The sequence below is a fragment of the Ascaphus truei genome, chromosome 12 (genome assembly GCF_040206685.1).
Source record: "Ascaphus truei isolate aAscTru1 chromosome 12, aAscTru1.hap1, whole genome shotgun sequence".
NCBI lineage: Eukaryota > Metazoa > Chordata > Amphibia > Anura > Ascaphidae > Ascaphus > Ascaphus truei.
This window is the reverse complement of record NC_134494.1, coordinates 39611160-39635569: the sequence shown is the minus strand read 5'-3', so window position 1 is coordinate 39635569 and position 24410 is coordinate 39611160. Positions and strand designations below refer to the sequence as shown.

At 39.1% G+C, this 24410-nt stretch overlaps 1 protein-coding gene across 17 annotated transcripts in view; it reads right to left on the bottom strand.

Annotated features, from left to right (window-relative positions):
* Positions 1 to 24410, bottom strand: part of PPFIBP2 (PPFIB scaffold protein 2) — a 123997-nt gene that overhangs the window by 81892 nt on the left and 17695 nt on the right. For 11 of the 17 annotated variants that reach the window (XM_075567391.1, XM_075567381.1, XM_075567393.1 and 8 more), the window contains exons 2-3: positions 10159 to 10242; positions 2794 to 3008 (exon numbers count right to left, since the gene is read on the bottom strand). In XM_075567391.1, the coding sequence (XP_075423506.1) occupies positions 2794 to 3008; positions 10159 to 10242 (299 nt within the window). Of the gene's footprint in view, positions 1 to 2793; positions 3009 to 10158; positions 10243 to 11374; positions 11513 to 12748; positions 12890 to 24410 lie in introns of those variants that run through there. The other 6 variants (XM_075567383.1, XM_075567384.1, XM_075567387.1 and 3 more) reach the window with 5 other exon arrangements.

Sequence of the window (24410 nt, the reverse complement as noted above, 5' to 3'; positions counted from 1 at the left end):
GCAAGTGCTTGGTTTAATTTCCTAGAATTACATCATTTAATCCCAAGTAACGCTATTAGTAGATCATGCCTCACTCAAACAGAGCACTTATACCGCCATGTCGTGGCCTTTGCAACACTGTTTTTATTTTTTAAATCTGATACTCTGTTCAGGAGATATAAGCTTTTAATTAAACGTCCAAGAGGTTAAAATGGAGCTCTTTCCGTGCACAGAGAAGTATAAAGGTTACCATGGAGAGAGATTAAGAAAATCATGATTAACACTAAAAGAATAGAGCAGGACATGCATATAGTCTTCTGGGGGAAGGGAGGGGGGTAAGGACGCGAGGGAGGGAATGGGGGGAGGGAGGGGGAATTCCTGCCTTCTATTCCACATTTCTTCTAAAATTATTTTAATTTAAAAACAAGTACTCATTTTTTATTTGACTTATCCTTAGATGTGTAACCAGAGGTAAGTGATCAGAAAGCAGAAGGAACCCACTGTTAGACTGGCAGAGGGCAACTCCAGTCCTCGTGAGGCCACAAACAGGTCATGTTTTCAGGGTATCCCTGCTTCAGCACAGGTGGCTCAAATCAGTGGCTCAGTCTTTGACTGGCCAACTCCATTCCTCAAGGGTCACCAACAGGTTTGGTATTAGGGATATCCCAGCTTCAGCACAGGAGGCTCAATCAGTGGCTCAGTCTTTGACTGAGCCACTGATTGAGCTTTCTGTGCTGAAGCAGGGGTATCCTGAAAACATGACCTGGTGGTAGCCCTTAAAAGGTCCAACCCCTTTTAGAAGAACCACTTTATTCTGGCCATTTAGCTTTATAAAATCAGTTCCACATACTTCAAGTACCATTCCTCTAAGTACCGTTTAGACTAAAAACAGCTGTTCAATTAAAATGTTCTTTGTGTGTAGCATGCATGATATCGGGACATGCCTCATATTGTATGGTAGAGAAAATGTCAAGTGTCTCAATAAATAACATGTTTCAATTGCATTTTCTGGCTTGCAGTTACGGTACAGAACATTCACCTGTTCTGTTTATACAATACAAAAACCCGAGGGAACTGATACCAATTTTAAAGTGGACAGCACTTTGCACATATTTGTCATGGGGTTGTACCAGCTTTAATGTACCTTCAGCTTCCGCCTCCCCCCCAATTTAAATAGCTATATCCATTAGCATGGTGTTATAATTGTGCACCTGGTTCATAGTAATATAATAAGTAATAATATATGTATGTTGCTTGTCAGACGGGAGAAAAATCCTTTGATTCAACTGCAGCTGTGTTGACCTATGATTTCTATATGTGACATTTTTAGATTCTCTTTGCAAAAATAGAACATTTCAAGTATTTTAGATATACAGGATTAGGCAATATGAAATGCAAGACTGAGCAATAGAAAACCTCACAGAAAAGACTTTACCGTATATTTCCTTTATAGAGCGATGGGGGACAATTGTGCACACAAAGGAGTTTTGTAACAACCTGGTGATCCAGCATACACTAAAAGCCAGCAGAACTGAATCCCTCCAAGGCCTAGATCAGGACGGGCAACTCCAGTCCTCAAGGGCCACACAGGTCTTCAGGATATCCCTGCTTCAGCATAGGTGGCTCAATTAGTGGCTCAGTCTTCGGCATGTGGTCTTTAACTGAGCCACCTGTGCTGAAGCAGAGATATCCTGAAAACCTGACCTGTTGGTGGCGCTTGAGGACTGGAGTTGCCCACCCCTGGCCTTGATCCACAAAGCTCCCGTAAATCAGGGGCTCAGAACGTGACGTTATTTAAAACCCGTTATATTCCCTGAGATTAACGCTTATCCTCAAAGCTAATTATATGGAACAACAATGGCTGTTCTACATCTCATTACAATGGGCTTGACGTAATTATTACGCAGTATAACGTTGTGTTCTTGGCCAATAACGGGACGTTCATTTTTGTCTTAGAATGACTGATACAGACCCTGAGGTAGGTCTTCATACAAAGATGAGAAAGAGAGGCGAGAAGAGGGAAATAACGTTATGTTAGTTAACACATGCCTAATTGTGGTGTCGCATCCATACAGACCCCGTCCGAACCCTTTTTTAGGGTCTGGATGTAACGCCAAATGTATGCATGACCTAACTAACGTGACGTTAAGTCCCCGCGTTAACCTTAACAGACTTTTGTGGATATGCAATGTTATTATAATGCCTCATTCACATATAATTCACAGCTCGTTATCACTAACGGGTGTTATAGTTAAGGCAGGGGTCCTCCACTCAAGTCCTTAAGAAAACAGGTCAGGTTTTCAGGATATCCCTGCTTCATCACAGGTGGCTCAATCGATTTCAGGATATCCCTGCTTCAGCACAGGTGTTTGACTGAGCCACTGATTGGGACACCTGTGCTGAACCAGGAACATCCTTAAACCATATCGGTGTGGGGAGGGGGGGGAGGGGATCTTGAGTACTGAGAACCCCCTGAGTTAAGTCAATGTTAATTTACAGGGGAAAGAAACCACTTAATGTTATTGTCCTTTGACCCTGTTAGTGTTAACGTGACGTTAGGTTAACATCAAGTTAAGTAACTTAACAGAACTTTTTGGATCGAGTCCAAAGAGCACCATCCAACTTATTTTGGAGCTTAAAATGTCACGTCAAATTTGTAACGTAAATTAGCATTTTTTTCTTCCAGTTTGTACGTTTCTAAGGTTTTCATTTCAAAATAGTCTAAACAGTTTAGTTGTTCTTTACTTTCTACCCCTTATGCAGGATAATTGTTCAAACTTGTGCGGAAATGACTGAATGTTTGAGACGACTCACCAGGTTATTCTCCAGCCACGCCATGACATAGAACGCCGTCGCATTTGGGATTTGATTTCGCAACGCTTCTCTTTCCTGCGGATTTGCCACCATTTCTAGGGATATTTTCAACTCTTCTAAAAGATGCAAAATTGAAATTGTTCCGAAGTATTCCACTGGCACCGAAGATCCAACCTCAAAGATACCATTTGCATACTCGGTGACCGCTTTTGTACCTAAACAAGTCACAAAATTAGAAATATGTTTGAGTTTATTTATTAATAGGCAATCGATTTATTTAATAAAAAAAGCTACCATAAAAATGAATGTCTGAAAACTTCAGACCCCTTTCTGCAGATAGTGAATAAGTTACATTGACTTAAAGCTTCAGTCAATATCCTGCATGTGTGTTTTTTTCAAAAAAATCAGTTCTGTAGTAAGAAAAAATACTTTTAGCATTTTCTGTTTTAAAAAAAACAACTTTGAAAGACCAATTTTCTTGTATTCTATTTTAACAGCCATTTGCTAAAGCACTGCCCCTTCATGTCGTGTCACAAGCCCTGGCACACCCCTTTGTCAGCCCTGCCCTCCCTCTAGCACATGTCAGTGCAGGAGTGCTCATGAATATTCATGAGCTTCCACTGAGAGACAGAAGCAGAAGAAAAACAGATCCCTTCACTAATTATGTCACCAAATTTCGCCTATCAATACATGGAGAACGAATTGACCTGCAGCTTCTTTAGGTAATTAAAGATTGCCCACATGAAACTATTGAAGTAAAAAAATGAAAAAAAAAAAAAAAAAGACTGAACTGCAGCTTTAATGCAACTAATCTTGGTTTATGTTAAGCTTTAGGTCCAGTATGTTTAACTAATTGCGGAACAGGGATTCCCAGCACGATTAACAATACTAAACTTGTTTGGGTAATTAAATGTTCCAGACACTTTGTTATCAAGCATTCCTTACCTTTTGTTCTTCTAATACGATTATTGCTAATTAAAACATACAAGCTTGTCCCTTTTGTTAAGCAGGAGTGTTAGGCCTTTGGAAACAAAGCTGATTTTGTCAATTATGATGATTTTTTTTTTTTCAACTGAATATCTTTTTACATTTCAGACTTTTTTTTCCTCAACACAGTACTTTTGAGGGTATTTGTTTAACTGAAATAGAGATCCAGTAGCTAGCTGGAAATGTCTTGCTCACTCAAAGTAAAGTGATCTAGGTACTGCTTGGGATCTACTGTACGTAGCCATTAATACAGACAAAAGCAGGTGGTGGGGAGGCCCCACAGAAAAAGAGATCATATAACAGCGCACACTCCAGGAAATAATGTGAGAATTCATGTAAAAATAACTGTAGCCATGTGTAAAATTGGTGTACATATCTCCTTCATACTGGCAGTAATCCTGGTAAGTATGCAGGTTTGCCAGTAACAATCATGGAGGTTTGCCCTCACACCCTGGTGAAGTGTCATATGTAGCAAAGGAAGTGACAACATTTTTTGTGTCCACTATTAGTGACACAGGGGTGAGTCATTTCTAGAGCCTATATAAGACACAGCACTGCCTAAAGTTCTGTTGGTGTTCTGACTGTTCGGGAGAGTCATGTGGAGGCCTGCAACAGTGTTGCAATGTCTGATGCAATAGCTGTGAGTCTGTGCAGCTCAAGTGGCAGAGAGACAAGCTGGTTAATCTCCCTTAGGGGAGAGGTGGAAACAACTCCATTAGGAGAAGGAGGAACCTTCCAGATGGAGTGCAGCAAAGGAATGAGCGGCTGAGTACGACCGCTATGAGGGGCAGTCTGCCTGAACGTGCAATAAAGATGCCCAGTTTCACCAAATCCTTGCTGTGTAAGTGTGGAGTTATTACACAGAAGGAGGCACCACAGAGGAGGTCCTCATCAGACACCCCCCCCCCCCTGCGGCCGCAGAGATCCTGATGAGGTGGAGGAGCTGCATCGGATGTGAGTGAGACTCTAATCACACTACCTCAGATGCCTGTCTTGCTGATATCCCCATACCATCCAAGTGGGAGACTCAGGAGTCCTGTAAGCCAGCAGGTGCACCACAACATACATACATGTAATGGGGACCAGTTACACCATAGGGGCCAATGTGAGATTGGGTGGGCCTGGAAAAACCGTTACATAACGTTTATTGAAATAGGTTAACATTATGGAGACACACAACTGTGCTCACAAAACCCTATTAACTTATAGAGTTTATAGAAACAAGTAAACCTGAACACAAGGTGCGATTTAGACCAACTAGTGAAAATAATTATTATACGAGCTAAAAATGAGCAGCTGATGAGGACAGACACTGCTGTCTATTAATTATTTATTTATAAAATGTGTTACCAGGAAGTAATACAATGCGAGTTACCTCTCGTTTTCAGGTATGTCCTGGGCACCGAGTTATGATGACAGATACACGGTTACAAATACATAGTTACGTTACATTAACAGGGTTATACATTATATACAAGACATTACATGTATTAACGTAAGGTTGACAGTGGTATAATAGTAATTTACAGTAATATATTCCTTATTGGTTAATAGATCCGTATTCATGGATGGAACTAGGTATCAACTAAAAGCTCATAGTATTTGGATGTCAGGAAATGTAGCAAGGTAAAAAGGAAGGAATAAAATAGTAATATTGCTGGTATGGCAATCTGCAGGAGAGGAGAGGTCGGTGCTGGTAGTGCAGCTGCTTTTTTTCTCTGTTCTCTCCTTTTAAATGTCATTACTGCGAGCTCATCCAGCAGTAATGCCATATTATAAGATACGTACTGTACCTAAGTGTTTAGTCTGACTCACAGATTTGGAGGCGGTTTAATATATGCTGTCTTTTCCACTGACTTTTGTCCCAGTCTGTGTAACTTTAATGACAGTCTCTTTTCTAGCTATATACATTATTAACATAAGAAGGGAGGGAGGTGAGACGCCTATGAGCCCATATCTGAAACCTAGGGATTAGAGATACCTCTATCTCAATATATCTCCTATATATTACGTTGCAGATATAAAATAGGGCCATTAAAGCAGCGGCACTACCTGCACCGACCTCTCCTCTCCTGCAGATTGCCATACCAGCAATATTACTATTTTATTCCTTCCTTTTTACCTTGATACATTTCCTGACATCCAAATACTATGAGCTTTTAGTTGATACCTAGTTCCAGCCATGAATACGGATCTATAAACTAATAAGGAATATATTACTGTAAATTACTATTATACCACTGTCAACCTTACGTTAATACATGTAATGTCTTGTATATAATGTATAACCCTGTTAATGAAACGTAACTATGTATTTGTAACCGTGCATTTGTCATCATAACTCTATGCCCAGGACATACCTGAAAACGAGAGGTAACTCGCACTGTATTACTTCCTGGTAACACATTTTATAAATACATAATTAATAGACAGCAGTGTCTGTCCTCATCGGCTGCTCATTTTTAGCTCGTATTATAATTATTTTCACTAGTTGGTCTAAGTTGCACCTGGTGTTGAGGTTTACTTGTTTCTATAAACTTTGTTAGTTAATAGGGTTTTGTGAGCACAGTTGTATGTCTCCATAATGTTAACCTATTTCAATAAACGTTATTTTTATATGAATTCTCACATTATTACCTGGGCCTCCCCACCTTCTGCTTTTGTCTGTATTTGTTTAACTGCGATAGTGCCTACCTAAATAACCCCTAAATGGGGTTTCTGTGCGATAATTCCCTGATCGCACGAATACTGTTTAGTGAATACCCCCTTTGTCTTATACAGAATATGCACTATCTACAGTACATTGTTAAGACACATGGCCTCATTCTAAGGATTTTTTCTTTTAACTAACTAGCCACTGGGTGTCTCCACAACACTGAAGAATGTGTGAATTAGGGGAATGTGAATTTGTGTTAGATCTAAATTGCAATATACCTTATGGAGTAAAAATAAAAATTGTGTAGCTATTCTGCATTCCAGCAATGCGCAAACTGGGGGGCGTGAGATTTTTTTTTTGAGGGGGCGTGAGATTTTTTCTTGGAGGGCGCGGGTGGTTGCAGGGGTCTCGCGCTCTGCCTTCAGGCATTTAAATTAAATGCCGGGGGACCGCGCGAGGCCCCTGCAAACTCTACTTAGCGGAATTCTGTCTGCTTCAGCACGCGTGACCATGGCAACGCCGCGGGATCATGTGATGTCACGGTTGCTATGGTAACATGCCATCAAATGCCGCCGCAGGCCACGTGACGTGACATCACATGACCCCGCAACATCATTTGACACCGCGCGAGGTAAGGAGGGGGGCGGCCAACGGAAAAGGTAAGGCAGGAAGGGCGCCGCAAAAAACTCTGCGCGCCCCTGCTGTATTCCAACATTTTGGACTGGGGTTGAACTGTATTATTTTTGTTCCAGTAAATAAAACAATCTAACTCCGGTGAAATGCCTGAGCTGCATTTATTGTGCTTAGTACTACCACATGCACATTGTAACTACTTAGCACATTGTTTTGATAACACTTTTGATAATGTTTTCACTGCACTTGTTAACCACACTAATTTGCTTAGATATTGATTGGATGGTTTATAATGTGACATTTCTTTACATTTATAGTACAAAACAAAATGTCCTCAGCACTCGAATGTAGTGTACAAATTAATGGGAATTCAATAGTACCCAACACAATCATGAAAATATGTCAGATAAAAGATATGGATTTAATTATACAAGCATATAAAATATCACAATTGATAGTACTAAAGAGCAAATAATAATCCAATATGAAAACAACTGAAAATGAATAGAATACTGTGCAGAGTACACCAGTAGAAGACAACATAATACTTATCCACCACTTCAGAAAATAGAGGCAGGAAATGGACAAGTGCACCCCAAAAATAGGGCAAACAGGTAAAAATAAATCCAAACAATGGAAAAAAGAAAAAACAGTTGCTATGGCAGGCTGTACACTAGCAGAACAAGGGAAGGGGGGTGGGGGGAGGTGAACTATACAAAAAAGAGCAGGGGACAACGTTTCGGGGGAAGGCCCCATCCAAAGGACCGTCCCCACACTACCCGAACGGTTCGTGGTACTTCCCTTTAAGTCCAAAGAGAAAAATACTCTGACTCTGCAAGTCGCTAATGCCTCCCCTGGCGAGAGATAGGTGAGAGATAGCCACCCCTGGTGAGAGATAGCCGTACGTATAAGCACACACTTTTACATTTACAGTGCGTCGCTTAGTAGCGTTTCTTCAAACTGTGAAATGCACAAACGTGTGTTGTGCCATTGTCGCGGATTGCTTTGAAAAATGTAACTCTTTGAACATTTCTAATGTCCTGTTTGTTAATATAGCAGAGATAAGATTTGCTGCTATTTTGACAATATCATTTTTCCCATTTGAAGAGTCTGCGCCTTTGCCATAGTTGGAGGAGAAAATGTGAGACGTAAAGTGTTCCGAGCAGGCAGCGCCAAGCTCGCCAAACCGACTCCGCCTCTCAGTAAAACGCATTGTTTTGATGAAACAATAAGGCTTGTAGGGGCCGCATTAGAAGGAACTGTGAGAAAGTACTATACCGCGCAGCCAAACACATAATGGCTGCATGGGCATTAGGCGCCCCTCAAAGCTGGGCCAAAGATTTTGCTTTCTGATTCTTTTGGTCCAATTTTTTGATTGATCACTGAACATATGGTAAATCCACCAATGTCAGCATCTCAATTCTGGTCCTAATTAATGTTTGTGGAAATGTAATTGCAGGACTGGGATTAGCAAAGGAAATGTCCCTTCTAAGCCTAACTACCAAAAGAAGAAAATACAAATGATAGAGACAACATTGGGACTTATCTTCTTCCAAAATGCATATAGAAATATGGGCTGCAAAGGTGTTCTGATGCTCTGAATATTTCAGGATAGGGCTGGCGGTGATGGCCAGATAATACAGAGAATGATGGGGGCAGCTTTAGACAGGGAAAGTTTGGATATTTATAAAGCTGTGGTAGATATTACAGCTGCTCTGTAAGGCACTGTGGCTCAAATTCAGTGTGCTGTGACGTTCCTTCCCGTGGTTACAGAAGAATTCAGCGCCACTGAAATGAACGGGAGTAAAATATTCATCAGCAAAGAGAAGTGACTTCACAAAGCAAATTGAATAAAGTCCCCGGGCCCTAATTGAATATACTGTACACATATCATCATTTGATGGGGAGCTAGACTCTGGGAAATATGTCTGTATAGTGGGAGATATTTATTAAAGTCTTCCAGAAGCAAAACCCATGCAAAATATTTATTAAAGATAAGAAATCACATTGAAAGGAACTGCCTTTTTTCCCTTTGATAAATCTAGTGCAATTCTTTTGCACAGTATTTGTTACAGTTGTACAGACGGGAGAGTTTAATAACTAACATCCAGTATATTGAATAAGCCTAAAGACCATATATACTGCTGTAAGTGGTGCTAAAATGTTAGGCAATCTGGCTCATATTCACTAAAGGATGCCAACCTTTAGCACATCTTTACTCCCAATCATTTCAGGCTATGGGCCTCTACAGCAAAATCAAATAAAGCACAACTTAATTAATATGGCCTCTTGTGTTGTCACAATGTAGTGGTTGGTGACGAACTGTCCGTTGTGGATTAACGCACCGGTTACTTCCATGGGGATTTTCAGCCAGAAACAGCCCGAACTGCCACTTTAGTGGACATAGAATTACCACCGTAATCCTAAACACATGCTAGTGACAGGTTGGTATGTGTACATGTTTGTTAGTCTGTTATATTAACTGGTACACTGTCCCTATTTCTCAGTGCTCTTTTGCTTTTTCCAATGTCAATGTTGATTTAAAGAACTAGTTTAAACAAAGCACATGAAGGTTGTGCATTTAAAACAAGTGATTACTAGTTAATTTTTAATTTTTTTCTTAAAAGCAGAACAAGCAGAAAAATCCAGTAAAGCCGCCTCGGATTAACGTGGAATTAGTAAATTTGTACCAAGTTCATTACCACCACTCAGGCACCAAACAGCTTCATAGTTGAATGACTTTGATTAATTAACTTTTAGTCCGATAACAACATGACAACGCTCCCCATACACATTCCACAGTAACGCAAGTCTGAAGCAGCAGGCGATGAATTCAAGTCATCCAACTTGTTTCAGCAACGTGTTTTATGTCACATTTCTGTTCCCTTTATACAGCAGTCTCCTTCTAATTGATCACTGATCAGTAGCACTACTTACTGTATATGCACTGTAAGCATTTGAAATACTGACGACTAGAGCTACTGGGGGTAAAAGATAGAACTATCGCGTAAGGTGGAGGGTATTTGTCGCCTTCTGAAACCCACCATGTCCTTGTTTGATGTCAGACTGAGTAACTAATAGAATTGTACCTGCTATGATGTCATCCATTTGCTCCAACGCTGCCTCCAGCATGTGACTGGCATCGGAAGCCATGACTGCTGCAGAAGATCTTCCTGTGTGTAAGGAAAACACCATGTTTGTGTTATTAAAAGTAGAATGACGTTTTCTTCTATAATGAATAATTACAAAGCACTGAACACAGTAAATGAATATGCCCTCATATCTACCACACAGATTGCTTTATAAAAACCTGTGTTAGGGAATGAAGGAACAAACAGGTTGAACATATAAGTTGGCCATGTCATTGATAATTGTGCCAGTGACTTCATTTTTTTGCCATTTTAAAAAAAAAAGGGAAAACAATACAGACCGGCCTTAAACCTCTAATCCCAATTTTTAACCCATTTGTAAATTCTAAACAAAATGTGATATTTTGCCACAGCAACATCATTGTATAGAAATGCTATATCATACATCCTCCTCTAAGTCAGTAACTAGAGTAAAAGCAGCATATATTTGTACGGTTCACATCCTATTGGTGTATATCAGGTTCAGCTTACTTAAAGCAGAAGTCTAAGCTGCCGTGTCGTCCCTCCTCCCCCCCCCCTTTAATATGTGCATCAATACAATCCACACAATGATAAGTAATTAGCCAAGTTGCAGATCGATTGGCGAAGATTCAGCTCGGGGGTTCACTAAATGGCTGTCAGTGCAGCAGAAGAGGAGCAAAGATGCACATTCTGTGGGGAAGATCATGTGACGAGGCTAGATACAATTGGTGCACTGCTAGAGAGAGGGCAGGGCTCAAAAGAGGTGTGCCAGAGCCTGTTTCAGAAGAGGACGGGGATGTGACTTTGTAAATGGTTGCTATAGAAACAAAAAATGCTTGCTACATTATAATACATTAAAAATGTAATTGAGAATGTTTTTATTTTTTTTAAATGCTACAAGTATTTTCTCATAGTACAGAACTGATTTATTTAAAAAAAAAAACACATGTAGGCTATTGCTTGGTCTGCAGCTTTAAGCTGAATGAGTGAAATAGTGAAAAAGTGAAATATAAGTGTAACAATAGCATGTTGGGTCAGTTAGTATGGTCTCAAAATATCTAAACCAGGCATTGGGCTACATAAAACAAAGCACAGAAAGGCTACTGGTGTGTTCTTCTGGCAACTTCATTTTACGTTTGAGGATCATTGTGTTAAGAAAAGATACTCAAAAGAATAAGCACATTTGCATAATTACCTCTTAGTAACCATGTGCATGTGATGGTGTTTTAGATGGAGCTAACGCGTTATTATACAGGAGGGAACTACCATTCCAGTGGTACTAATTATACACCCACACAAATCCTGACAGCCAGGATTCCTGGCAAAAAGGATGCTGCAAAACAGTTTGTTAGGATTAAACAGGGAAGGCAATGTTGACATCTTCAAAAAGACAGGCTTTACACTACAATACAGGAAACAATATTGTAATTTATTATTACAAATTGTATAATGTGTCAATCTGTAGTAACACTTGGGATGTTTATTTTCTATACAGGTTGCAACTAAATATTAAAACATCCGCTGAAGGCTGATTTCTCATTAAACACTGCCCTTATTTATTAGAACCTCGATTAGAAGCTCAGAGTATTCGAATATATTTATTCAGAATGGAAATGTATTTGTAAGTTATGGATATTTGGGGAAATAAAATGATTGGTGCTTTCTGTTTGACAATTTAGATGTCATGATTAACTTCGTACTACTATGCCAAGTAAAGATATAAACATACAGACATGTATCACAGTAATAGTAACAGCATATAGTTCAGTGGTGAACACAAGCACTGTCACATTCAGGTTAGCATTAGTTACATTGGGCAGTTAGTACCATTTTCTTGAAATACGGTACATTTCTACTAAACATCCTATGTTATCTGCCCTATACATTCTGTTTTCATTAAAGTAGCATGCTTACATGTAATTGTTTTATTTGCCTTGCCCAAGTCACAAAGGAAAATAAAAAGATGATTCACTATTTTAAAAAAGGGTGGAAGAAAATACATTTACTACAAGAACAATAATGTCCCCGTCCTGGCTTGCCACCTTTTCTAGACATACCTGTTATGCGAGCTTAAAGGAGATGTGGCTGTTCACAGACACTCCCCAACTTCTCATTATATTTTGCAAACAGAAAATGTAACCCAGTGTAAGTTTTACAAATCTGCTCCAATAGGTTTTTCTTCATAATAGCTATGGCTAGAGGGGGGGGGGGGGGGGGGGCGCTTTACCGTCAACTCTAATATTAATATTAACAAGCCATGAAAGGCAATGACTTTGTTTGCTAATAATGTCTTACATTTTTGTTATAAACTTTGCTTGTTGAGTTGAACAAGTCAATGATTAAAATACAATATAATCTATAATACAATGTATAGTTGTAAGTATACATACAGTAGGTCCATGCAAGGCAGATACAACAGTGTTATATAAAATGTGGACAATAAATATAATACGTTCATCTAAAAACAATCCAGCTTAATGCAGGACCAAGACTGTTAGCACTTCATTCTACAAATATAACAGAAAAATAGCTCTTACATTTTATGTCTCTATACAACTTAGAAACTCACCTTTTGTTCTTTCTGTACAGCAACAGCAGTCTTTCCTTTAGTCTTTAATCTCTGAAAGCCCTCTCTGTAATCACATCATGTTGCTTACTTTGAAGCCTGGCAAAAGAAACACCACACCAGAACCACATGCTTGCAATAATGCTGAACACAGCCCATAAAAAAAAAAAAGAGCATTTACAATTTGACTACAACAAATATTCAAGTTCAGCCTCTCCTGCGGCTCTGACTAATAAGGAAGCACATAGTAGCAATGTCACTTGCCTGCTCTGTTTCTGATCTGCACTCCACATAGTTAATTAACAATTCAGAGTTCAAAGAATAGTTTTAAAGGGACACCCCCTATTCTCTTGCAGATCTGCTTGATGAGCATAATGTAGTGTGTGTGAGATACTGTACAAGCTGGGATTCTATTCTGTGGTTATATATCACTGTAGATGTAGATTCAGAAAAGGATGATTTATTTAAACAAACAAATACGTTCTGTATTCTGTTTGTTAACTAACATCTGATTTTAAAAACTACCAAAATACAAAAATCATGACGCTTTTCTTATTCAATTGCTTTGGCTAATTACGATGAATATTAGTGTGGATTGGCTCACATACAGGCTACACCTAGCAAGTCATATTCGACTATCCAGTCATTGACAGTCATATTTTGTTTTTGTAACCACAGCAAGGCGACTTCACAGTAGTTTCATTTGGGATCATTTACCTAAGCGCCCCGCCTGGGCCAAAAATAGTACCAGATTAACTAAAGAATAACATTCCATTAAATACAATTGAGTCTGTCTTCTTTGCTAAATCTGGTGCTAGTTTTTTGCCCCAGTTTTTACAGCCGGGACACTTTGGTACAAACCCCTTGTTTTTGAGCACTTTGACCCAAAGTTACTAACTGGAGCTAAGGGTCTACTTATCCAAATATGTCAACCACACAACACCAGATTTAATTTTATTTGAATAAAAAGCAAAACAGGGTTTTAATATGGCAAAACCGGTCGGTGTACATAGTTACATAGTAGATGAGGTTGAAAAAAAAGACATATGTCCATCAAGTTCAACCTATGCCAAATTTAGACGACAGATACTTTATCAGATATCAGTACTTACAGTATATTGATCCAGAGAAGGCAAACAACCCCCCCCCCTGTGAAATATCATCTAATAATATCTCATAAGGAGAAAAATAAATTCCTTCCTGACTCCAAGAATTGGCAATCAGATTACTCCCTGGATCAACATCCTTCCCATGTAGTGTTCTTGCAATAGGGTTGCCCCACTTTTGCAGCTTGGAGACCTTGGTAAATAGACATTGTCCAGTTGCATTCACCTCACAAACGCTCATGAGAACTACTATGGCTTAGCAAACTTTCATATCTGAAAGGAACTTCATGTGACATAAAGGTGCGCCTAAATTTAGCGCTGTTTATTAACTTTGGTACCTCAAATTATACAGGCATGGCTGAAATCAAGGTCCAATGGATTAAAAATCCAAATAAACTATGCGTAAATGAAACAGACCCCCAAATAATGAGCCTCATGCATTTGACAGAGAATATTTTAACTTGAAACAAATGCACCTACTTCCTGCTGTTCTCAAAGCCTAGGTTAAATATGACAAGCCTGGAGTTCTCAGAGGTCTTCCAGTTATGGGGATATCAAAGTCACGCAGGTTAAAGGAACTGTAGATTAGCCATGGTATGCACACTGGAGAATGTCAGAGAAATACAAACAGTGGCTTATCTGAAACAGATAGATGTTAATGACATTCTAGGGAAAGAGCTGATAAACTTTTGTTTTTGACTTAGAATCGTTCCAGTGAAGTTTATGTACATCAAGCAACAATGATGTCCAGAATGATGCTATTTTATAATGTAAACAGTTGTACTGTAGTAACCGTATCGAGACAAATTCAAAGGCAGAGTTACTGTTTAATGAACCAAAGTATGATTTTTTTCAGCGACTGTCTCACTAGTTTTCTTAAACCCACAGTTCTCTATAAAAATCTGGACCACACACCAAGCCTTTTGGTATTATCCTGGAATTGAGATACCAACATTTGAAATGTTTCATGTAAGCATAGCATTCGTATGTATGGTTCTGCATACAGTGTTCCATGTTAAAACACAAATATTCATGTTAGATGTTTCCTTTCACAAACATGATTCTCTGCAACTGGATATGCACATACGCCTTAAAAAAAATAAAAGCATCTTTTCATTGTGATGTAGGAGAATCAATTAAAGTATCAATCACATTCATTTATAGTCAGGTAAAGATTACAGGTGTTACTTCCTGGTTTCTCGCAGGGTTTTAAATTGCCGTCCAATAGGAAGCCGCTCTGAACAGATGACGTTCCAGCGTCCTGGATGCATGAGATTTTAACAGCCATTTTGTTTTCCCTCGAGGGGACTGAAATGTTATTCCTTCACTAGTAAGTTTTTTGGGGTTAGTAGGTCCCTGGAGCTAAACGTAGCACTGAGACCCGTCCCCCAGAGCCAATCTTGTAAGAAAAAAAGGGGGTTGAGAGGGTGGGGGTAAGAAAAAAAAGGGGGATGAGGGGTAAGAAAAAAAGGGGGAGGGGAAAGGGGGGTGTAAAAAAAATGCTGCTTATATACATTATACATCTACAGCTATATATCATAAATATATATATATGTGGCCCTACCCCAAATCAACGTATGTTGATAACCTCTTTATTAGTAGTTTAGCCTGCCAAAAAATTCCTCATTTTACACGATTCCAATGAAAAGTTCACCAACAGATTGTAGGTGAAAGGTTTAATTTAAAGTCAATAATCAATAGAAAATATATTGGAATGAATACAACCGGTAATGTATCAGTCAGGAAATGACAGTGTTATACGCAGCAAATCCAGCATATAGTGTGGTTGCCCTTCGCCATGCCCCCATTGGTAGCTGAGAACGGCAGACTTTCAGTGAGAAAAGCTGCATGTATACATTTTTTCAAAGGCTATTTTTTAAACCAACATGAACTTTGCTGTTAAATGCTTGTTAGTATTTTTTTTCAAAGCTGGAGCCTCCGGAGTATGTGTTTTTTTTTTTTTTATATATATTTCAAATGCTTGGTTTCCTAAATGCAGACATGGGATAAAAATATTTGACGTCAAACTTCTACCATGAAATTCTGTCTCACTGAAAAACCAATCTGAAGCAGAAGATGAAAGAACAGACTTCAGAAGCAATTATATCTGCTGTGTTTGAGGCGTTATTTCTATTCAAATTGCAGGACTTAACATATACTAATCAACGTTTCATGGATAAGTATCCTTTGTCGCGTGGGGCGGGGCGAGGCGTGACGCGGAGACCACTGGACATGTGTAAGAGGTGCTCCATACAAAGGAGGCCTGATCTAATATAAATCTCGATCAAAATATATCTCACCAGCTCAGTTTCATATACACTGGACATTATAAAAGAGGTGGGCATATGCACAATGTTCTCTATGTCCACAAAAGCCCCCCCCCCCGGGACATGACTGACTGTTTCAGAAATAAGCAAAGTTCCTCGAGACCCTCACAAGATGGCGACTCCTCGAGAGATGGCTATGAGACAGAGGGAGGACGATCTGACCCTCCAGCCATCAACGAAACAAGATAGAGGACCTGTATATGTGATTGAAAATGTTTTTTCAGGCCATGATGCAGAAGTCGCTTAAAGAAGTTAGAGCAGGGTTTAGGTACAGAGGCATAGAAGCGACTGGACAGGATTCTCAACCCGCATAGCAGCAGTTTTCGGAGATGCAAGAATGTCCAGCGATCAAAAAGAAACCCTGCCCGATCAGAACTCTGATATAGGTGTTAGCGATCCTGGGACACCACAGACGGGTTCCTGAATCAGAGAAACGACTTGTCCGTGCAGTTATAGCAGAAGATTGGAGAATACTGTACCCATGAAGACAGATCCTTTTTCCCCTGCCCACCAAATAAATAAATATATATATATATAATCAAAAACGAATAGACGATGCCGTTCTGTGGCTAACAAAATCTTTTATTTGTGCGAGCTTTCGAGATACACTGATCTCTTCGTCCGGCGGTGTTACAATAAATAAAGCACAAAAGGGTTTTTACTTTAAAACGGTGCATCCTGAAATGTGATCTGTGATTGTAGCCTATTCCCCCTCTCCCCCCCCCCCTGTGCAGTATGCGATTCTATAACTTGAGGTGTTAAAAGGTCCTTGAATGTTGGTGATGTGAGTGTGTGTGTGTGTGTGTGTGAGAGAGAATGTATGTATGTAAATATAAATGTATACAGTGCCCACAGTGTATACAGCGATTTACACAAGGTGTGTGGAGTGGGAGTGTACAACAATGGTAGGTGTAGAAATGTAAGAGGGTGTTGCATTACTATTAGTGTGTGTAGATACTATGTGGTCCCTATTGGTATATAGGGATAGAATTACATAGTGTATTAGTAGGTGTAAGAGACAGCTGTGTGTGCATTCATATAACGCAGTATGGAGACACATGGCCTTTAGCACTCATGGGAAGAGAGTTCTCTCGTGTCAGTAGTGACTCATGAAGCTGCGGTCTCGGTTTAGGCCACCACTAAGTGTCCCGAACAGTTGCATAAATTTGTATTCATGCAACCGTCTCTCTTTCGGTGTTCTAAGATTACCTTTGAGTATGGCCACCTTCAGATCGTTTATCCTATAGAAGAGTCAGAGAAATGTTTGCCGACAGGACTGTCTCTTGTTCCGCGTGTGATGCTGTGGCATTGCAGATTCATTCTCTTGTTTAGCCCCTGTCCTGTCTCACCTATGTAGTATCAGCCCCCTGGGCATTTCATGCACATAAGTTACACAACTTTGCTGGAGGAACAGGTGAACCTTCCTCAGATTTTGTACTCCAGATTCCTGTGTGGTATTTGTATTGCGTCCGCTGTGTGGAGCATTGCGCAGGTTTTTCATCTTGCGTCCTGGCATGGTCTTGTCCCGCATTCAGTTGTACTGTTGAATACTTTACTCCTCACCATCATTATCTTGAGATTATGAGGTTGTCTGTATGATAATAAGGGTGTTTCAGGGAAGACCTGTTGTAGTCTTGTATCTTCCTGGAGAATGGGTTGTAGTTTCCTACACTATGCTCATATTACTTGACCTCTCTGCAGCATTTGATACCGTGGACCACCCTCTTCTCCTTCACATTCTCCATACTCTTGGCATTCGTAACAAAGCTTTATCCTGGATCTCCTCTTACATCGTACTTTCAGTGTCTCTTTTGCTAACACCTCCTCCTCTATCAATCTCTCTGTGGGGGAACCCCAGGGCTCTGTTCTGGGACCCATTCCCTTTTCTCTTTACAGATGCTCTCTAGGTGACCTAATCACATCTGTCCGGCTTTCCTGCCTCTCACCTGTCTCCCCTACAATCTATCCTAAACGCTGCTGCCAGAATCACTCTACTCTTTCCTAAATCTGTCACAGCGTCTCCCCTGCTGAAATCACTCTCCTGGATTCCTATCAAATCTCGCATCTCGCACTCAATTCTCCGCCTCACTTTTAAAGCTTTAAACTCTTCTGCTCCTCCCTACATCTCAGCTCTAATTTCTCGCTATGCACCATCCAGACTCTTGCGTTCTACTCAAGGATGTCTTCTTTCTACCCACTTTGTATCTAAAGCCCTCTCCTGCTTTAAACCTCTCTCATTAACTGCCCCGCACCTCTGGAATGCCCTTCCCCTCAAAACCCGACTAGCACCCTCTCTATCCACCTTTAAGACCCACCTTAAGACACACTTGCTTAAAGAAGCATATGAGTAGCAGCGTGGATAATACTATACACATGATACATAAAACTTGGCCCCCTGCAGACACACTTACTAGAACGCCCTCCTACTGTCTCTGTATGTTCCTCCTACCTACCAATTAGATTGTAAGCTCCTCGGAGCAGAGACTCTTCTTTCACAATGTTACTTTTAAGTCTGAAGCACTTATTCCCATGAGCTATTATTGGTATTATTTGTTATTTATATGATTGTCACATGTATTACTACTCTGAAGCGCTATGTACATTAATGGCGCTATATAAATAAAGACATATATACATCCATGATCACGTCCGCGAACAAAAAGTCATGTTTAAAACAGTTATACATGAAGATAAAATGTTTATATTTACAAATTGAAGTTTGTTTTTGGGATGTCCTGGAGAGAGTCCGAGTTATGTGTTCTTGTTATTGCCATAAACACACGTTTAACTGCAGATGTACTGCAATGTAATGTAACTACATTCCCTGTCCTGCCAGAGAGAGTCAGAGTCATTTCTCAAGTCATTTAGTATATTTAGGAATACGGAAATCCATGCCATTGACATTCATACACATCCTGTCGATTAATATCCAATGAACTAACTCTTCACCACTGAAGACATACTGCAGCAGATAAATATCTATGGGCATGTATAAAGAAACATGAGCAGTCAACTTAAGTTCAAGATATAATCTGTCATGTGGCACGCAAACAGATATAACTCCAGCACTGCTCTTGTTTACACAGGCAATCTTTTGAATGCCAGCACCAGGAAAATATGCAAAGCTTGTTTAAGATGGACTACATTAATTTATTACTTGCACAGAATTTTGCTTCACGTATTAGCAATCTATCAATGTATTTTTTAGCGTGCTGAATACCCAAGGGTTGTAGGTTTGTATAAAGCAGGACTCTAAAATGCAGCAGGTAGGCATTAAAACTAATTAAATGTAGAAACAAAATCTTAGGCCACACAAATACCATCTGGAGGAACTGGCAAACAAAACGCCCTTCCCTGAACAAAATACTGTATGGTTTGTGAAGCTCTTATATGTTTGTACATTTTCCTCTTCCTCTCATTATCAGGCTCGTAATATTCTTTTTAACACCAAAAGGAATAAAAGCACTATCATTCTACATTTCTGGAGTTCTCTCACTGGGTCCCAATCAACAGAAGGCACATGAAAAAAAAAGCCTACGTTATCTTACTATGTTATTCAGTGTATAAACACAACATAACAGCTTAGCTTGGAGAACAGTGTGGGAATTGTGGCCATGCATTGTTCATTGACTGAACTAGAGCAAATGGTTCTGCAGCTGTATTTTGAATGCAGAAAGAAGCCAAATAATTGATATTAAGCAACTTTGTAGTAAAATATTAACAAACGAAGACCTATTACAAGAAGAATTAACTACTATACTGTTTGATTGATAACACAGGGCCTGCTTGAGAAGCTCTTCATCATTCCATTTTTTTTTGTAGACAGATGTATAAAACACATACATTGCACAAGCTCAAAATGGGTTACTTGAATTTGCCTTACAGGCACATGGTGTCATGTCTGTATAAGCAAAAATGAATCCTCTTAAAGAGCAAGCAGCTGACAAAGACTTTGCAGTTAATTTGTTAGATACACCCATAATGTCATATGTCCTTAACCTTTTTTTCTAAGAATATATTCCAGATAATGCTCTGCACATTTTCTTATCATGCAACAGACAACAAACAATCAGTAGTATTTCTCATTACTATTAAAGTTTAAGATTCCCTTTAGGAAAACGTAGATAACTACTGTTGCAAAATGCAGGCCAATTATTTTACTTTTCCAGATCAGGCAGCAACATAAATTCCCCAAATTGGATCTGTTTCTGAGGGTTTGCCTGTTTGCTGTCTTATAGGGGGAAACCACTCTATTATACAGTATGCTTGATAAAGTATTCAGGAAGAGTTTGGATAATGAAAACTGTGCTGGCAACTTTTCATCACTCTATAATGCATTGCAATTACCTGTAGCTTAAACATAGAAAAAGCTTGTGTCTGATTTGAAGTAGACTCCTTTAATATGATAGGCTTAAAATATAAGACCTTTGTTTTGCAATTTCATTATGTATGGTGCACAATCAAGGTAACAATATATATTTGTGAAGCAGTACTTTGCAATACCTTTATACATGGCCACTATGAACTGTTACTAGTGGGACATACCTTTCCTGCAAAAGCCTCACTCCCGCTTTGCAAGGCGCTTTAAAAAACACAATTTTTTAAGGAAGCATTTTAAAAGTACAGAATACAACCCAAAATGACTACCACATCCCATACATATTTTCTAAATGTATCTAGCCAATCCACCTGTAACTGCTTATTGAGCAGCTTGTGGGAGGTTAGTCCCTCCTTTTCAAGGTATATCATCTCCCAGTAAGGTCCCTGTAATTCACTTTTCACTTTACTTGCATACATCCAAGTATCTTCACTGGTATATACCAGTTTTTAACTGCACTAAGTTACATAAGCTTATTCTTAGTTTATTAACCCCTCCAGGGAATATTTCACAGAAAATGTGTATGCATTTAGCATAAGGTGTTCGATAGAAAAAATACTAGGGCGCTCTCTCTAACTGTGGAAGAAAATAAACAAGGCACTAATGTTACAGTAATAGAGGGCCCCTGCATGCACCCCAATGCTGATACACTAGCACTAATGTTACAGTAATAGAGGGCCCCTGCATGCACCCCAATGCTGATACACTAGCACTAATGTTACAGTAATAGAGGGCCCCTGCATGCACCCCAATGCTAGTACACTACTTCGGAGTCCAATGTCTGCAGCTCAACCCTAAAAGGATCTTTCCATGATCCTCAATAGAATTTGTAAAAGAAGGGAAAATAATGGGAACGCAGATCAACAAATGAAGTAAACACAGTACATTCACAATGGTACTGTTGTTTTATTAATAAATATCATATGTTTTATCTTCAACATCCACTTTCTCTGCATCTTACTTAAACCCTTGGGGACCATCCTGTGATTCCAAATATGGGAGACTTGAACTTAAGACCCAGCAAAGGACCCGACAGACAGAGGGACTAAGAAAAGAAACCTTTGAGGACTTTTTACTCACACAGGGCCGTGTGAATAGTTTTCTGTGTATATTACCACCATCATCCACCCTGTTCAGACTACATCAAAGTAAGTGCATTGACTGCGGTTCACCATAAACCCTTGTGCACTACTGAGGTGTCAGGTAGTTTGGCTACCCCGTTAGCCATTCTACCATTGTGAATGTACTCTGTATACTTCATGTGTTGATCTGTGCTTCCCTTATTTTACCTTCATTTAGCATAGGGACCTGCTACTAAGACTTACCTTGACGTTGGTTTGCAGGCTTGTCATTATTTGATCAAAGGATGGAACCAAAAGTCTCCTTTGTCTTACAGACGTAGGTTTCACTATGTATATTTATTTCCCCATTTATTGTTAGCCCAATGGGAGAAGCGCAGGGATTCACTTTCTGTTTTTGCACATATGTATGGCCAATCGTTTCACCAGCAGCATGCTCCTTACATGGAGAAGCGCAGTGAATATATTTGTTTTACATTTTCTGTCGGGCCGAATTAAATCCCTAGCAGCACGCTTCCAGTGGGCACCACTATAAGGGTGTGATGTATTTAGCCAATCCACCTGTAATTGCTTACTGAACAGCGTGTGGAAGGTTAGTCCTTCCTTTTCAAGGTATATCATCTCCCAGTAAGCCAATGGCCAATCTTTTCACCAGCAGCATGCTCCTTACACGGAGAAGCGCGGTGAATATATATATATTTGTTTTATATTTTCTAAATACCGAAAAACCTAATGCACTTACACTGTCTTCTACTCTTTCTTTCTCTCAGGCTTTACTGAAAAGCTGTGTAATTCAGCAGGCATAAGCTTATAGGACTCCAAGTTAAAATGGATAAGAAGCAAAAAAATGACACTGAGTGCTTATTTGCATGTCATTTCCCAGAATCCCTAGCTGCAGTGGAAGTAGTGTATGCTATGAGATAATGGGGAAAGGCCATGAGTTGCAGACCTGTCTGAGATGTGAATGTGCTCACAAGTAATATTTTTCTTCTCTCTATTGGCCTCATTTAGTATATTTGTGGAAACGCCTATTGACTTGAATGCTTGTTTTTGGCCCACAATCTGCTGCTTCGGGGTATATTGAACCCCATGTTTTCTATCATGCTACTTAATGGGTAATTTCTCAAATTCTCCCAGCTGCAAAGTTGGGGCAACAATGCTCCCCAATACAAAAAACACAAGAGATTATTTTTTTTAAGGAAAAACATTTCAATTGAAATCAACAACATTTTCTTGATGGAAATACAGCATCTGGTGCAGTGTTTTTGTACCAATGTTGCCCTCATTTTCTAGCCAGGACTTTGATAAATGACCCTCTGAGATTGCAAGCTTTTTAGGACCGATGCTCCTTTCTCCGTCTTTTTTTTTTTTTTTTGGCTGACTATATTACCCGTGTACGCAATGATTTTCTTGTATTTTACTACATGTATACTCATACTGTAAGTCACTGTTCATGTTTTGGCTCTAAGGAAAAAATAAAATATAAAAAGTTTTATCTAATAACCTTCTCAAAAGTTTCTAATAAAAATGCACCTTTTATAATTTGTAGATTGAGAGCTTCATAAATAGGTGAGTGATGTAAAAAAAAATTAAAAAACAAAACAAAAAAACCCCCGTTGCTGCCACTATAGCAGCAGTACACATGTAGTAAGCTTGGCATCTTAGTATTTTATATCGACAGAGAACAATTCAAAGTAATCAGTGTCAGCCAAACTAGGCCAGTGTGAAATCATTTTACAGATCTTTTGTCAGCTTAAATAAAATAACTAAGGCTCTGAAAGACAGCTTCCAGTAGCACACAGATTTCAGAAACGCTACAAATGAGCCTTTTTCGCAATTTTGCAGTGATACAGAAGAGTTAAATGAGTGAACTGTAATTATTTTGTTATGAAAACTGCACCTATAATACATATACAGAATACAAGAAAAACATGTAATTGCACACAAATTGTTTCTGAACAATAACATCAACAGAAAAAATATATAGGAGAGGAATAAGAAGGTATTAGCCTAAAGTCTCAGTACAGTATATAATTTGTAATACTTTGGATAATTTCCTGTAAAACATAAAAAAACGGTTCATTTTAACAGCTAAATCACCTGAGGCCGATTTTCAAACTCCACAAGCAGCAAACCCAGTGCAAAAAGTGGTGCAAAAATTAGTTAATGTGGCATTGCTTTATATTATCCGTTCTGTCACAATGTTGCAGATGGGAGACTATTTTTATTTATTTTTCTCACTTAAGTTTTATTGACATTTTTGAAGGGGAGGGGAACAGAAATAAGAAAATGGTATTAGGGGGAGGAGGGGAAAGGGTAGGACGAAAATTACCTACATTCACAATCAAAACTTAGGAGCATCTGTTACAGATTCAAAATCAAGTAACAATTCACTATACAGGCAGTCCTCGTTTTACAACGCTTCGCTTTACAACGAATGGCTTATCCAACGCTATGCAATGCATACCTATATTCATTTTTACAACGCCAAAATGGCTTATCCAACGCTCTTAAGACGCTTTGCAGCGTTGTGTATGTGTGTATATATATACACATTCACATAAACAACGTTGCAAAGCGTCGTAAGAGCGTATATATATAATATTATACTATATAATATTATATTATACTATATAATATATTATTTATTATGTTATATTATATATATAATACAGTATATAATATATAATTTATGTGTGTGCTGCATATCTTATTGCCTGCATAAAATATTTGGTGTTAAAAATGCCTTCAGGAACGGAACCTTTCATTTAAACA